General features: G+C 46.8%; 1 protein-coding gene across 2 annotated transcripts in view; it reads left to right on the top strand.

The window, feature by feature from the left end:
• The first annotated feature begins 5,166 nt into the window (after positions 1–5,166).
• Positions 5,167–17,463, top strand: part of LOC146042136 (zonadhesin-like) — a 38,763-nt gene continuing 26,466 nt past the window's right edge. For both annotated transcript variants that reach the window (XM_083162061.1, XM_083162060.1), the window contains exons 1-4: positions 5,167–5,219; positions 7,422–7,466; positions 16,201–16,389; positions 17,114–17,302. In XM_083162061.1, coding sequence (XP_083018187.1) covers positions 5,189–5,219; positions 7,422–7,466; positions 16,201–16,389; positions 17,114–17,302 — 454 coding nt within the window. In that variant the 5' untranslated portion in view covers positions 5,167–5,188. The remainder of the gene's footprint in view (positions 5,220–7,421; positions 7,467–16,200; positions 16,390–17,113; positions 17,303–17,463) is intronic.

Raw genomic sequence — 17,463 nt, 5'->3', positions numbered from 1 at the left:
CATCTCTGTCCCCACCGTCTGGTCCTTCGTCACCACCGTCTCTGTCCCTGCATCCCGCCATCCCGCTCTATGCACCTTTGTCCCCGCCATCTCTCTCCCTGCATCCCCACCATTCCTCTCACTCTCCCTGAATTTTGCCTCAATCCATGTGGAATAATTAGAATTTTGTGTCATTCCATGTGGCATAATGGGAATTTTAAGACATTCCATGTGAATTTTGGCTCATTCTGTGTAGCATAATGTGTAAGGGGCAAGTATAAGGGGTCTACTATTGTGTTGCATAAAGGGTATATGGTGTGGTACACACCCCTATATCCTTTAATGGCCACACCTCTTTTCTGTCGCTTGCCACTCCAGGGGGGCCCCGTGACGCTGTTGTACCGGGGCCCAGGATTTCTCTTGGCAGCCCTGCACGCAAGGCACCACTGGGAATGGGAGCAGCTGCACCAGGACACAATTACCCCCCACTGGGCCCGATCCATTCCGTCCATGATTGATCGCAGCCCAGAGTCATCGCCTGCTGCCACCGCCGGAGGAAATCGGTACATTTGGATTTTAGCCGGTACAGTCCGTTAAAAAAAACGGTACTGTACCGGCTAAAACGGTACAGTTGGAGGGTATGCTTCCCTGGGGATTGGCCATTTTTCCCCTAAAATGAATGCCCTATGTAGTAAATGCGTGATTTCAGTATGATCCAGGCCAAATTATAGGTGATATGAACATTGGTTTCATGTTAACAGTAGTAGAAATTTTAACAAATTACCTGTGAAATTCTGTTGTATGATATCTACATGAAACACATCCCCCCTCCGCGTGTTCCAAACTACCCGATGTTGTGGAGCTTCAGCTTCCTGCACAACTGCTGCAATGGCATCATGAGCAGAATTTGTTTGGGCCAGGGTCGTTGGGGGTGTCACCAGCCACAAACAAGTAGCTCCACTCCACTGTGCAAAATCTACATCTTTCAAACCCTCACAGGTGCCCACAATCATGTTGGGGTATATGTAGGGTAGTTTTATTTTAGTATCTGGGTCACCTGTGAGGAAATTAACCATTTCTCACTTTTGTAAATGGGGTTCTGGGGCAAATTAGCCCATCAGAACCTGGTCTATTTTTTTAGGCATTTTTGGAATGCGAATTGCGAATTCGCATCCCATTAAATCGACGATTTGTATACTTTATATATAATGGGAAAACATCTGGATGCGAATTGAAACCGACAAGTAAACTTGTGAAATTTGCAGAGAAGAAAAATGCAAAAAACATCGCATTTCGCACCCTATTAAGTTTGCAATTTCCGGAAAAAAACACAAATTGCACCCTCTTCAATTTTAACCCATGGTATTTATCTTATAGAATACAATACTGTTTTGCTTTTTCTGACTTTTTGCCTTTGAGGTTTTGTACCCAACTGATGTCCCGCATATTAAATTCCAACCGAAATATCTAAATCATGATGCATACAGCGATGTGTAATACAAGTCTATCTGGCTGGTTGGGAATTTGTTAATTGTAAAACACTACGTATTACAGATTACATATGTCATTAGCCACAAAGCCAACACCCACAATTATCATTGCATAAATTACCATTCGGTCATATATATATTAAGCCTACAAACTGAGGTAAGGAGAACAGCAGGCACCATCAGGCATAGATGCTCAAGACTCCAAAGGTACATTACACCCACCTCGCTGCCACCTGTGCACTCTCTACATTACATCCACCTCGCTGCCACCTGTGCACTCTCTACATTACATCCACCTCGCTGCCACCTGTGCACTCTCTACATTACATCCACCTCGCTGCCACCTGTGCACTCTCTACATTCCATCCACCTCGCTGCCACCTGTGCACTCTCTACATTACATCCACTTCGCTGCCACCTGTGCACTCTCTACATTACATCCACTTCGCTGCCACCTGTGCACTCTCTACATTACATCCACCTCGCTGCCACCTGTGCACTCTCTACATTACATCCACTTCGCTGCCACCTGTGCACTCTCTACATTACATCCACCTCGCTGCCACCTGTGCACTCTCTACATTACATCCACCTCGCTGCCACCTGTGCACTCTCTACATTCCATCCACCTCGCTGCCACCTGTGCACTCTCTACATTACATCCACTTCGCTGCCACCTGTGCACTCTCTTCTGTCTCTTCCCCTCATTGCAATGAAACATGTATAATTCAGCCTAAATTTTGTATTTTTCCTATCTACTGTGCATAAGTATAATGTGTGTGTGTGTATGGATGTTCCACGATCCACGATAACTCTCGAACGCTTTAACTAATCGTCTTCAAACTTTGAACACTACATTATCATCTAAGGGACCATCTAAGTTTGAAGATGCATTTAATCGGACGACCCCTTAAGGGTGCTGTCAAAATGGCTTAGGTTTCTCAAAAATCCAAAGACTAAATATAGCATAAATGGCACTATAATGGGAACTACTGAGCAGGGCCGGTGCTAGGGTGTCCGGCGCCCTCCTGCAAACCATACATTTTGCGCCCTTTCACATTGCCATTGCAACAAGCTGCAGCCCAATTGTGGGAGTGTATGCAACATGCGATCCTGATCCTATGGAGGATCTCGGGTGCATGTACATGTATGCATACACCATCTCAGTGCTGTGTCCGCAAAATGTTGCAGGCACTAAAGGTGCTCATAAACGCTGTGAGAATCACATACGTTATGGGCAAGATCGCATTGCATTGCACGTCATGCTTGCAATGTGTGTGCATTGCGATCCGAAAGCAGTACAAAAAGTATGTGCAGCACTCGTGACTGAGGGGGAAAGGAGGGGACAGAAGGAGGAGATGAAAGAAGAGGGGAGGAGATAGAGGGGGCGGAGTGTTGAGGACTGGCAGCAGCACTGGTACAGCATACTGAGAAGAGGGAAGGAAGGGGAGGCGGCACTGCTGCCTGTTCATCATTTGATTGGCAGCTGACAGGCGCAGGGAGCAATGGGTAGGGGGCGGATCCGGACATGACATGTCATCCAGGCATTCACAGACAGCGCTACATGCCTCAGCGCAAGTGTCCGTGAGGAAGAGGGGGCAGGTCGCTCACAGTGTGTGCTCGGTGCAGGGAGCTGCTCAGCCTCTCCATACTGCCGCCAGCTGTCAGACAGGCGCTGCGGGCGGCATGCAGGAGGCAGTGACAGTGAGGGCTGAGGCAGCTTTAGCATACGAGAGAGGGAGGCAGCGCCTTTTCAGAAGGGCGCCTCCCTGCTTTGCAGGAGCTGCTGAGTGGGTAGCGCCGGCCCTGGTACTGAGGAAGAGAGGGATCTAGGTGTCACTATTTCAGGGGACTTAAAAGCAGGTAGGCAATGTAACAAAGCAATGAGGAAGGCAAGTCAGATGCTTGGTTGCATAGGGAGAGGTATCAGCAGTAGAAAGAAAGAAGTAATAATCCCACTGTATAGGTCATTGGTACGACCTCACCTAGAGTATTGTGTTCAGTTCTGGAGGCCATATCTCCAGAAGGATATAAATACATTAGAGACTGTACAAAGAAGGGCAACTAAAGTGGTGCATGGCCTACATCACAAAACGTACCAGGAGAGACTAAAAGATTTTATTATGTGTACTTTAGAGCAGAGAAGGGAAAGGGGGGACATGATAGAAATCTTCAAGTATATTAAGGGCTTTAACAAGGAACAGGTGGGAGACATTCTTCACAGGAAGAGGAGCAGCAGAACACGAGGACATGCACTGACACTAGAGGGAGGAAGATTCAGGGGAAATGTGAGGAAGAATTACTTCACAGAAAGAGTAGTAGATAGGTGGAATAGCTTCCCATCAGAGGTGGTAGACACAAATACAGTAGTACAATTTAAACATGCTTGGGATAGGCATATTGATATCCTTACAAAGAAATTAGGATCAAATATGGTTTGAGGTAACATGTTTAAAAAAGGGGCAGACTAGATGGGCCAAGTGGTTCTTATTGGCCGTCAAATTTTATGTTATCTAAGGGTCCGTGCTATTTGTCATGTTTTCATGCATTGTGATATGTCATTGGAAAGCTTATGATTTTCTTAATACAACCAGGGCTGCTGAAAGAGATGCCAGACTGTGGTAAAAAGGGGTGTGGTCAATTGAGGATGTAACCAATTGGAGGGGGCTTGGCTACTTCCCTGTAAAAAAAATGTGCAGGGAGGTATGGGCTGTGTGCCGGCACACAGGGTGCTGCAGATGCCTGTCTCCCCCACTCAGCACACAACACTGAGCATCATGTACTGAGCTAGGGAGAGAGGCTGTGCTGCTGCAGCAGCCTCTGTTCTCTACTCCCACTGCCCAGTCTCTGCAGTGGAGGAGGGGGGCAAGGATCCTGGGAACCTCCAACAGACCCGGGCCTGGGTAAAAACTACCCACCTACCCCCTCTCTTGATGGCACTGAATACAACACAATAAACATACCCCCTTAAGTGGACCCTTAACTTCTTGATTGGTGGGTCTTCCTGGGGCAGGACAGACCTACCAGGGCAGGTTTATCCTGCCCCAGAAATACTCACCACAAAAGGGGCAGACGCTGCCTTCTACAACAGCCCCTGCTCCCCTGGGGCTGCTGCTGCTGGCTTCTGCTGTTCAGAACCACTTGCACAAGTTCGGGGCCACTTGGCGGGACTCGGGAGCAATGGATGTTCGGGCGCTCAGCTGTTCCTTTGTTTGGACATTCCCGTCTTTGGACGCCCAAACACACGAATAGCAAAGTGCGGGCAAACCTTCCCGAGCGGACCTAATCGTCCCCGATGGGGAGGATCGGCAACTGGGGGGAGGATCAGTGACAGGGGGGATGGTGATGCACAAGTGGTTCACCACTGGAGGCACCACTGTCACACCCTTTCTTTACAGTGGCATGCTGGGCAATTTCTCAAGAGAGCTTGCTCCTGCGCTGCACAGCCCATACCACTGATGGGGTTAAAGACCTATAAAGGTCCATTACATGAAAAACATTTTCACTTTACAAAACTTTTGAGAATTGCAAAAGCATAAACTTTTGCCCGTCCGTCGGACAGGCCTTAAGACTTATTAATAGATATCAATGCCCCTCTCTTTCTCACTTTCTTTCTTTCTTTCTCTCTCAGACCCTTATCTACTGGGACCCTTATCTCACTCTGTACTGATGACAATTAATGCTCACACTCAAATTTATTTCAGTGATAAGAAGAGAAAATGAAGACGGTTCTCCAGTTTGTGGGAGCAGGTGAGTTCTGTTATGACTACATTACACTGCTCGGTTGTGAGTCAATCAGAACTTGCAGAATGGCAACTAATAAGGAGACACCACAGCAGCAGTTCCTGATTGGCTGTTGGTCCGTGAGCTCCAATTAGCTTACGGCTGGATCCAGTGTGAAAATGCCAGTGGTTTCTCTGGCTGCCTCCTGGTGCCCCAGCTGCAATCAGCTGGTGGAACTGATCCAACTCAGGGATCCCTGCCTAAAGTTTCAGTCCCAGACCCCCAATTTCTGATGGCAGCCCTGTTGTCAGGCTATAGCATTTTCACATAAGCCTTTTCACAAATTTTGCAAAAAAACCCCACCATCTTACATAAAGCAAACATAACATACTGTATGTTAGGCTGCAAGTGGTAACATACATGGCAGGGTTTACAATGGTCCTGGAGAGGTGGTGTAACTAATTTCCCCAGCCACTAACACTGCATAAACCCTGCCCATTGTCAGTGTGTTTGGTAACCCCTTGCAAACTATACATTAGTCCCCTACCTACTATACTTTATAAAAGAACAGGGGTTACACAATAGTACCTCCAATTGAAAAGGCTCCACATGGTAGCACAATCTCATTCACATTATACCACATATAGGCCCTTATTCTGATTGACGCGTACTTTACCGCATACTTTCGGATGGCGTCTTTACGCCGTCTGCGCATGCGTGGAGAACGCAACGCGCATGTGCCAGGCCATGACTCCGTACCAGTTCGGCCAAATCCCGTCCCAAACTGTTCCCCGCAATCAGTCGGGAAATATGGGCGTATTATGGGCGTCATGCGGAATGACACATGGGCGTAGTTTCAAAGTGGGCAAAACGGGGCGGAAACATGGGCGGACACGGGGGAGTACACTTATGTTGGGGGGCGTACATTCGGATAGCACTCCGAATGCACGCGATCAAAAAGGGAAGAAATGTGCGGTGTCCACAAGTGTACTATTGCTTTGCGGACACCACTCGTTCATGCGGTAGGCGAACGTACGCCTAATGACTACAAGCATTAACACCTGAACCCAATAGAATCGACTCCTTTACTCATTACTCACTAATAGGACGCTTGTCAGTGCTTTAATTGAAACCATTGCACTTCAATTGCTGTAAGGGTTAATGTGTGCAATGCATGTGTTAGGCATGCTTGTAAGGATATATTGGCATCTAATTGATTCCAATTCAAAATAAGAAGTTTTTTATGAGGATAGGTAATTGAATAAGTGGGTCATGTGATGTATTGCAGAATATACATCATAGTGGGTTGTTTGGCGTAAATACTCCGCTTACGTGCGGTAGCACCGCTTGGCTCCCGTTCGGATGCGGTTTTCCCGAGCATACTCTGTAATACTCTGTAATACCGTGCAGAATCGGAGTGTTTCTCCCGCACACGCATGGTTTGTATGTCGTCCGTAAACACGCCCTGTTCTTAAAGAGTGAGTCCGTCCGAATGCGGAGGACCCGTGGGCGTTTCTACGGACGATGGCCGCACGCGGCAGAACACCGTGGCGTGCGGACCGCTTCGTAAGAATGCGGGAATATCCGCACCGATCAGAATAAGGGCCATAGTGCCTCTGATTGATATTACACCACATAGTAATGCCCCTTAGTCACATTATACCACATATAGTGCCTCTGATTCATATTATACCACATAGTAATGCCCCTTAGTCACGTTAGGACACATAGTAGTTCCCCTTATTCACATCACATCACTTAGTAGTGAATATTATTCATGTTACACTACACAGTAGTACTCCTTATACATGTATGCCACACAGTAGTGTTGCTTATACACAATGACCACAGTAGTAGTGCCTCTTACCCTTTATGCCCACAGTGATAGTTCCTTGTGACGGCTTGACACCACACATGCCGCGCCAAAAAAAGGAAGCTGTTTGGACAGTCTTTTCTGTTGAAATTACTGTGCAGGGCTGTGGTGGAGGGTGATCTAGTTCCCCCTACCATTTGAGGTGGCGGAACTCAGTTCCACCTAATTCTCCCTTACTTAAACCCTGATCTATGGTAACAATGGAAACAATTGATAATGAACAGCGCTAGTTAGTGCGCGCACTGTGGTTTGTTCCTTTCACAGTAGAAGGAGAGTTATGTGCAGAATTATGTGATGAATTGACAATTTGTGGCTCGATTCATAGAGTATTAACTTATTATTATTTTTCCCTTCAGTCCTGTTTCTGGCTTTGGTGAAAGGGGACTACGGCTCCAGACCAGGTCTGTAAAATGTAGTGTTCTGATATATATATATATATATATATATATATATATATATATATATATATATATATATATATATATATATTCATTCTCTTAAGGGTCTGCATTACTTTTATTGGAAATGCCTGAGGTGGAAAATCCATATGAATCCAATCCCAGCACCATATATTGGGTGTGCGGTGATAATATAGACGTTATAATGTCAACATTGTTTAAAATGTTAGTTTGGTCGGTGTGTAGTAAAAATGTTGATATTACTATTAGGGTTAGGATTAGCATTAGGTTGAGGTATTTTATTTAGGACTAGCTTTAGGTTGTGGAATTAGGGTTAGGACTAGCATTAAATTGAGGGATTAAGGATAGGACTATCGGGCGTGACCACGGAACGTAGGGAGTAGGACGTGTACGTCGCTCTCTCCCGCCCTGTGTTGTGAAGCAGGTATCCTGAGTATCTCTCCCCACCCCTGCTAGCAGAGAGTTTGTTCCTGAAAGGAGAAGGTGATAAGCGGCAAAGCCTCCGGTAGATAGAGCCGGTCCACAGAGACGCTGACCCGAGACTGCAGCAAAGTCCAGCGTGACTACAGCGTCCGGCGCAGCTTGGTGACGCGTGAGCGGGCGCGACAGGCGGACGAGGCGTGCAGGCGGCAACGCTAGCCAGCCGTGAGCACACTCCGGAGCGGGGAGGCGGTGGGACGTAACAGTCCCCTGGAGGGAAAGCCGGACTACACTTGTGCTGCTGGGAGACTGCGGGTGTGGCAGACCGGAGCTCCCGGCGCAGAGAGCAGACGCCTGACCTGGGGAGAAGAGACGGGCAGGAAGCCATTGCAACCTGGAGAGGAGAGCCACGGGGGTCGTGAGAGGACCCAGAGACTGTGACTAAGTGTCTGGCAGGGAAAGAAGGCGAGTAGGTGAGCCTACACACGGAGGTACCTTTCCCATATAAATAAGGCTAACCAAGACTGTTGTGATATCATATTGGTAATTAGCCGGCTTCTATCAAATGCTCTGAAACGCCTTATACTCTCCTTAAATAAATAAGACTGCTAAGTCGAACCAAGACTTCCCCCCCCCCGGTATAGGAGAAAAAGGAATGGACAGTTTTGGGTCTATGCTAAGGGTACACTAAGAGGCTCTCGGGTGACATTGGAAAATATTAGCCTCAGACTGCCGATTGGTGATCGGCCTGGGGGGCGTTAGGGTAGCAGGGGAGCAAGGAACGAAGGTGGGGTGCCTGGACTGGGGGCCTAAAAGGGGTTCGCGAGACGACTGGTCAGAGAATACAGGTCATACCCTGATCAGTACCTGGTCTAACAATACTCAGCAGAATGGGGAAATCCAAGGACACCACTGCAGCAAATAAACTGGCTAAATTTGCCAGAACCCCAGCCACCCCAACATCTGTGGCCAAAGGTGATGGAACCCCCCCTACTACCCCCCCAGAAAGTGCAGAGAAAGCACTAGAGCCAGCCTCCATACAGAAAGTACTGGATGCGGTAGCAGCTAGTGAGGGACGCCTAGCAATTAAGATCGGGAAAATCCAGGAGGATCTCGATGTTATACGTATCTCAGTCCAAAAAGTAAAGGAGCGGACTACTGAGGTAGAAAAAAGGACTTCTGTGCTAGAAGATCTAGTAACTCCAATGGTCAAAAGCATGGAGTCTATGAAGGTGCAAGTGAGGAGCATGGACAGTAAACTAACAGATATCGAGGGGCGCCTAAGGCGTAATAACCTTAGATTTCTGGGATTTCCAGAGCATTCGGAAGGGTCTAACCCTGAGCAGTTTCTCCAGAACTGGTTGATAGAGGCGTTCGGGAAGGATGCCTTCTCTAAATTCTTCACAATCGAAAGGGCCCATAGGGTTCCAATGAGGCCTTTGCCCCCAGGGGCGCCAGATCGAACTCTAATTGCCAAAATGCTGTACTACCCCGACAGAGACTTAATCTTACGTCTGAGCCGTGAAAAAGGACCTCTAATGTGGGACAATAAAAAAATCTCGGTGTTCCCCGACTATGCCCAAGGGGTTCAAAGAGACAGGGCTCAATACGTGGCTGTGAAGAGGAGATTAAGAGAACTGCACCTTGATTATGCGATGCTTTTTCCGGCTAAGTTGAGAGTAATCTCCGAGGGGAAGACCCAAGTTTTCCTGAGTCCTAATGACGCCTCAGACTGGCTGGATAGGAACTTCCCGGCAAGCCGGCCAATGGGCACGGCTTGAGATAAATTTGTGTCCCTTTAATGGCTTATTATTAACCATGTTTCCCCTTTTGGGGGATCTTTTTCCTTCCATATGTAGTCCTATGATATTGTTGCATATAGCTGACATTTATATATGGGGTCTGTAGGCATTGGAGGGGTATGTACGAAATGAGATAATAGTATCAGTTATATGAAAAGGGGGGAGGTAAAATATGCGAGTGATGTTTCAGGGGCGGGAGAGAGCCCTTACTGGGTGGTCATGAAATCTGATGCCCCAAGGTTAGCCCACTGTGGGTATACCTGGAGGGGGGAGAGGGATGGGGGGCTGGGGATAGGCATGTCAGGAGGAGGGGGAGGCATGCAGGGAGGGGGGAGGGGGGGAAGGGGGGGAGGTTTGGGAGCAAGTTTACCACTCAGGGTCTAGGTACAGAGCAGGACCAATTAGAGGGATGCTTCCCCTTGTCTAAAGTTAACCTGTTAAATGAAATGGAATGGGGTTGATGAAGTATAGCATCCTCACGTGGAACGTGAGGGGACTAAACAATAGGATAAAAAGGGCTTTGGTTTTACGGGAATTGCGTAAATATGCTGTGGATATTATATGCCTTCAGGAGACCCACCTGGAGGGGGGTAGAGTTTTATCTTTAAAAAAGGCTTGGATTGGGTGGACATTCCACTCTACTTTTACCTCAGCCTCCAGGGGGGTCTCAGTGTTAGTAAGAAAGGGGATTCCCTTCTCAGTGGAATCAACCTCAGTGGACCCTAATGGGAAATATGTGTTCCTGAAATGCAGGTTAGATACATTTGTGTTTCTGTTGATGACGGTCTATATTCCCCCACCATTTAACTATGCGGTGCTCAAGAAAGTTGCAGAATTTATGGCCCTATCTCCAGGGACACCAGTGCTGGTAATGGGGGACTTTAATAATGTGCTTGACCCGCAAATGGATAGATGGGGATCCAAGAGCCAGGGGAAAATGGGTCAAAAGTCCGGATTTTCTTTAATGATAGAGGAGATGGGACTGAGGGATGTCTGGAGACGGGACCACCCAGATGTACATGAATATTCCTGCTTCTCTGGGACACATGAGACGTTTTCCAGGTTGGATATGGCCCTGGCTACTGAGGACTGTCTGCTGAAGGTGTGTGGAGCGGTCTACAGAGCCAGGGGCATATCGGACCACTCTCCTCTGGAGGTTATTATTGCTCCCGGGGGGCAGAAGGGGTTCGTGTATTGGAAGCTAAATACACACTGGCTGTCCAAATTAGCGCCGGGGTCAGGATTGGAAGAACAGTGGGAAGAATTCTTAAACCTTAACGAGGGGTCGGCATCAGCAGATTCAATATGGGATGCTTTTAAAGCTAGTATCCGGGGTTCACTAATCAAAAAGATTGCCTGTTTAAAAACCTCCTATAGGCAAGAAGAACAGAGACTAGAGAATAAATGTAAAAGACTAGAGCAGAAATATTTAGAGGAGAAAACCCTCCGTAGCAAGGAGGAATGGATGGAGGCCCAGGCAGTTTGGAACAAGAAGCTCGTGGATAAAACGATGCTGGGAGAAGTGTTTAAACAACATCACAGATATATAGTCGGGGACAGACCCGGAAGCTTTCTAGCTAACATAGTAAAAGCAGATCAACCACCCAATATAGTCCTGGAGATCCAGGATGACGGGGGAAGTTTGTTGAACTCAACCCCCAGCATCGTACAGAGCTTTGCCCAGTATTATCAGAGCCTGTATGAAGCAAAGTCTGTTAATCCACCCGAGGAGATACAAAAATACTTAGCACAAATACCCCCCCCCCCAACTTTCGGAAAGGATAAAAAATAGGCTAGATGCCCCATTTACCCTACAGGAGATTAGTAACGCAATAAGAACAATCCCTAGTGGTAAAGCCCCAGGGACAGACGGCATCCCCCAAGAATTATATAAGCTTTATTCCCAGTTCTTCGCCCCCAAACTGCTAGAGCTCTTCAATAAGATATATGAAGATGGGACACTGCCCCCCTCTATGTCCGAAGCATTAATAATAAACCTTTTAAAGAAAGATAAAGACCCAAGGGCGAGAGAATCATATAGGCCTATATCCTTGCTGACGAACGACGTAAAGATACTGGCCAAGCTTCTATCCACCCGTTTAAATAGCGCCTTGGGGGAAATAATACATATAGACCAGACCGGGTTTATACCCGGCAGGTCCTCCGCCACAAATTTAAGAAGGCTGTTTTGCCATCTGCAAGGTAAACATGGAGAGAATGAGGCGCCCGCGGTGGTCTCATTAGACGCCGCCAAAGCGTTCGACACTGTGGAATGGGCGTACCTTTGGGGGGCGCTGGAGTGGATAGGAGTCGGGCCAGTGTTCATAAATTGGGTTAAACTGCTTTATTCCAACCCTAAGGCACGAGTAATGGTAAATAATTATATTTCCCCCAGTTTTTCTATTAAAAGAGGTACCCGCCAGGGCTGCCCGCTGTCGCCAGCACTTTTTGCGATAGCAATGGAGCCGCTGGCATGCTCAATTAGAGCGAGTAGAAAGCTTCAAGGTCTTCGGGTGGGGGGGAAGGAAGATCGTATAGCGTTATACGCGGATGATGTCTTGCTTTTTCTTAATAACTATATATCAGATATGCCGGAGTTATTGGAGACAGTGAATCGGTTCGGGTCTTTTTCGGGGTTGAAGATAAATTGGAGCAAATCCTGTATAATGCCTCTGAGGGACTTGCCAGTGACAGTCAGGGCAGCTAACAACCCATTAAAAACTGTGGAGAAATTCCAGTATTTGGGAATTATGATTTCTAGTAAAGCAGAGGAGTATGAGGCTCTGAACATTACCCCATTGGTAAATTATATTAAATCTAAAATTGTGACATGGGAAAGGCTGCCACTGACTGTTACTGGGAGGGTTAACCTCGTAAAAATGGTAGTACAGCCAAAAGTGCTTTACGTCATACAACATGCTCCGGTTTACCTCCCCCGAAAAATATTCCGAACATTGGAAGGGCTTATCTCGTCCCTGATATGGAATAAGAAAAGGGTCCGAATTAGGCAGAGTAACATGACCAGGCCCAAGGCAGAAGGGGGGTTAGCATTGCCAGATTTTTGGCTGTATTACCTCGCGTCCCAGATGGCTTTCTTGAGCTCATGGATAAAAAAGGGGCAGGACTCGGAAATAATCAACGCCTTGGTGTGGACAGTTTCCCCGGGCCATTCCCCGTTGCACCTGTTACTATCCAGAAACAGACATCATAAATGGCCCCATATAATCAAGCAAGCAATAGAGGTATGGAAACAGGCCGAGAGAATTCTGGGTAGTGGTGGGATGGACCCCGAGACTCCCCTCTATAATGCACGACATCTAGGTGAGCTGGGTGCCCTTCAGGTGGATAAGGTATGGGGGGAAATAGGCCTTGTGAAAATCGGGCAGTTGTATGATAGGGCAGGTATTCGAACTTTTTTGTCACTAAAAGACGAGTTTAATTTGGTAAACAGTTTCCAGTATCATTATTTCCAGTTGAGGCATGCTCTGGGAATGCAATTTAGAATGGGGAACCCTATACTGGAGGAATCGTTGACCAAAGGATTTCTTAAAAAAATCCAGCCCCGTCACATGATTGCCCAATGCTATAAACATCTCATACAAGAATCAAAGAAAGACAACATGGGGGCACTACGCAATAAATGGGAGGTGGACCTGGGGGAGATAAACGAGGAAGAATGGAAGGAGGCGTTGTCCAATGTACAGAGAGCAACAGGGCAGGCCAAATTTCAGCAGGTCCAATTGTACATAACTCATAGATCATATTTAACACCTGAGCGCCTGTACAAGTTCGGAGGTAGGGGTGACAAAATCTGCCTTAAGTGTAAGAGGGGGGAAGGATCCTTTTACCATCTACTTTGGGAATGCCCTATGGTGGAGAGCTTTTGGGCCCAGGTCATTCGGACCCTCGAGCGGCTGGGTGTCCCACAGGGTAAATGTACTCCCAAATTGTGTTTACTGGCGATAAAAGGTGAACTTGTTTTGCAAAGAAACCTGTGGCTTTTGGTGATAAATCTATGTACATTAGCTAAAATCTGCATAGCGAGAAAATGGATGGCAGAAAGTGGACCGGTGTTTGCAGAATGGGTTCCTCTTGTAGAAAGCACAATGGAACATGAAAAATATAGGTATATAGTTGGGGGGACAGAAGGGAAGTTCCTTGAAATATGGGACAGATGGATTAACTTAAGATAAAGAATATACATTGCAAGGAGGAAGTAACCTGATTGATATAAAACTGAGAAGGCTGGTGGATCCTGCGGGTGGGAACCTAGACCTGGGAGGGTAGAGTAAACTTGCTGGGTTTTAGAAGTGTGGTGGTCTTAGAGAATGGATCTGAAGATGGGAAGTGTGGAGAATGTGATAGGAGGAAGGAAGGGCGGTACATGGTGGTCGTGGGTTACCGGCTCAGTAAAATGCACGCAAATTATAATTTGCATTGTCACTTTTTTGTTTGTAGGTTTTGTGGCAACGTATAGGTTGCACCTCAGTGCTGAATTTGCACTGTAGGATATGTGGAATTTAGGGAGAGTCTGGCATCACAATATGGAAGAGGGATTATGGCACAGAGAATCGGTAACACTAAGCCCAATTCCATGTTGAGGCGCCAAACTCCTAATACTATGGATGTAAAAGGACGTCATATATCAGAAGATCCAAGTAATACGGATAAGTGGGGATGAATGGGTTTCGAAGGGAAATGTATGTAATATGTGTGTATTATGGAAAAAAACTTGAAATAAAAATACATGGAAATAAAAAAAAAAGGATAGGACTATCATTAGGTTGAGGGATTAGGGTTAGGAATATCATTAGGTTGAGGGATTAGGGTTAGGACTAGCGTTAGGTTGAGGGATTAGAGTTAGTACCAGCATTAGGTTGAGGGATGAGAGTTAGGACTAGTGATAGATAGAGGGATTAGGTTTAGGACTAGCGTTAGGTTGAGGCATTTTATTTAGGACTAGCTTTAGGTTGAGGTATTAGGTTTAGGACTAGTGTTAGGTTAAGGGATTAGGGTTAGGACTAGTGTTAAATTGAGGGATTAGGGTTAGGACTAGCGTTAAATTGAGGGATTAGGGTTAGGACTAGCGTTAGGTTGAGGGATTAGGGTTAGGAGTAGCATTAGGTTCAGGGGTTAGAGTTGGCATTAAGGTTTCAGTGATGCGATAGGTTGATGGTTTAGGGTTGGGATGAGGGGTTAGGAGGACTAGTGTTGGGTTTAATAGTTAGGTTAAGTAATAGGGTCATGGTGAAGGGTTAGGGAAAGCATTGATTGTGTTTTAGGGTGAGGTTGAGGGGTTAAGGTGGGGGTTAGGTTTAGAATTGGGTTACAATGGTGTTAGGGAAAGGCATTGGGGATAGTAGGCAGGATACTCTAAAACAGAAATAGTTTTTACCGCATTTCCATGTGCTCTAATGCCCCTCCGTCATGGCACCGCTGCGGATGGAATCAACAGATTTTGCTGGCGATTCCCTATAGAAGCCTATATGCTTCTTATTGCAGCGTTGCCCCGTGGCCGGGCCGTCACTCTGAACATGCGCAGAGGCACCCCCAGGTCTCAGACCAAGAAGCCCAACACCAGAGGCGCATCCCGTTACTAATTGCATATGTTAGAGCATATGCTATTAGTAAGAATGCGAAGCCCAGCGATGTGTGGCGAATACGGGCGGCGGATGTGAGAGCATCCCGCCCAATGGGGATAATTTTACTAAAGCTTTTAAAACAGATAAGTGGAGGAGCGGACATACCAACCAATCAGATTCTGTCTATTGTTTCCTAGACTGGGCAACACCAGCGCTTGTTTGCTTTAGATGCCTTAGTAAATAAGTAAGGGTTGCCTACATTTTGTTTGATAGCTCAATCCCCCTGGAAAACTCAGCCTATGTGGAACATGACACTGTTGACTCCCCAGCAGCAGACCCACCAGCCCTGGCTGCAGTACTTGTATCTGTATTTTCGTTTCTGATTTAGTCTATAGCAGCGCCAGTTATGAGCACCAGTGCTGGCACCTGCTTTTGGGGGATTCTTTAAATAATTATTGATTTATGTATTTAATGATAAAATGGCCACATATTGAAGACACTGTTACAGTTAATTGAATGTGACATACTGTACTGTAGGGCCTTATTCAGCGGAGTACAAACTGCTGATATCGAGCATAAAGTCACAGATGGGCAATGGCAACAGACGCAGTTACGGGCGCTTCTGTAAGTCAGCACTGTCACCATTACCTCTGGAGTAGTGGCTCATGCGGCTGCTGTTGGGTCTGGCGGTAAGAGGAAGTCAACTATAATATATGTTCTGGAGTCCTCTGGTCTTCTGAGCACACAGGTGAGGGACAGAACATGGGTGCAGAGGGCCTGTTTATCCTTACGTCCCCCCGAACATGTGCCGCCCCCCAATGTTTTTCATTACTTTCCGCTTGTCTCACGTCTTCCTGTCTGAGTAACGGAGTCCATTGCGTATATGTGAGCTTCTAATGTCTCTTCTTGTAGGAGCTTGTCGTGGTGCTAATGAGGAGTACAAGGGTTGCCCTTCCAACTGTCCACCTACCTGTGATAATTGGGACAAAAGAATATCGTGCATTGAAGTCTGCCGCCTCCCTGGACAATGTCAGTGCAAGACCGGATTTGTCCGTAACAGCGAAGGAGCCTGTGTTCTTCCCAAGCAATGTCCTCATAAAAGTAAGGGAGGTGGCTGTGTACCAGGGGTGTGACCATTGCTGCAGTATTCAGTGCGGGCTGTGGATTCTGGTGGGAAGAAAGGGTCCAGCAATGAGTGTTCAAGAGTTCCAAGGGTCTCTGCCCTTCCCTAATACCCAATTAGGCCAGCACATGTGCAGGGAGGCCGTGTTTGGCCTTCATGGGATCTGGTTGATAAATCAAAAATGTATAGGTCAACACCAAAAGGTCAACAGTCAAGAGGTCGACACTGACATAAGGTCAACATGGCAATGCTTGACACACTAAAAGGCTGACCTCAGGTTTTCAGTTTTTTGGGGACTTTCTCATGCTTTAACATTCACGTAGACTCCGATTGGGAATAGTGTGCTGGGGCAAGGCGCTCTACTAATTGGGGGTCCACGTGTTTTGGTGATGACATTGACACCAACCATTTCATGTGTCAACCTTTTTGCTTGTGTCAACCCTTTGGTAGTATCGACCTACAGCAGCACATGTCAACTTTTTATCATTGTGGACATAGAGCATGTTGACCATTTGTCAGTGTCGACATAGTGCATGTTGATCTTTTGGTGTTGACCTATTGACTATTCACCTCCTGTATATCCTATGATCCCCTCCCGGCCGTCAGTTCCACAGAGCTGGCACCATCCACAATTGTACACAGTTGCAACGATCTGAGTATAACAGTTCATGGTCTATTACTCATTGTCTTCTTCTCATTTAGGTCCTTGTCCTGGTGCTAATGAGGAGTTCAAGGGTTGTCCTTCCAACTGTCCACCTACCTGTGATAATTGGGACAAAGGAATAGTGTGCACTGAGGTCTGCCGCACCCCTGGACAATGTCAGTGCAAGACCGGATATGTCCGTAACAGCGATGGAGCCTGTGTTCTTCCCAAGCAATGTCCTCCTAAAAGTAAGGGCGGTTGCCACGACCTGAGTATAACAGTTCATGGTCTATTACTCATTGTCTTCTTCTCATTTAGGTCCTTGTCCTGGTGCTAATGAGGAGTTCAAAGGTTGTCCTTCCAACTGTCCACCTACCTGTGATAATTGGGACAAGGGAATATCGTGCAT

Source organism: Crinia signifera, chromosome 19 (assembly GCF_055691185.1).
Source record: "Crinia signifera chromosome 19, ASM5569118v1, whole genome shotgun sequence".
NCBI lineage: Eukaryota > Metazoa > Chordata > Amphibia > Anura > Myobatrachidae > Crinia > Crinia signifera.
The sequence above is the reverse complement of the archived record's forward strand: the minus strand, read 5'-3'. Positions and strand labels throughout refer to the sequence as shown.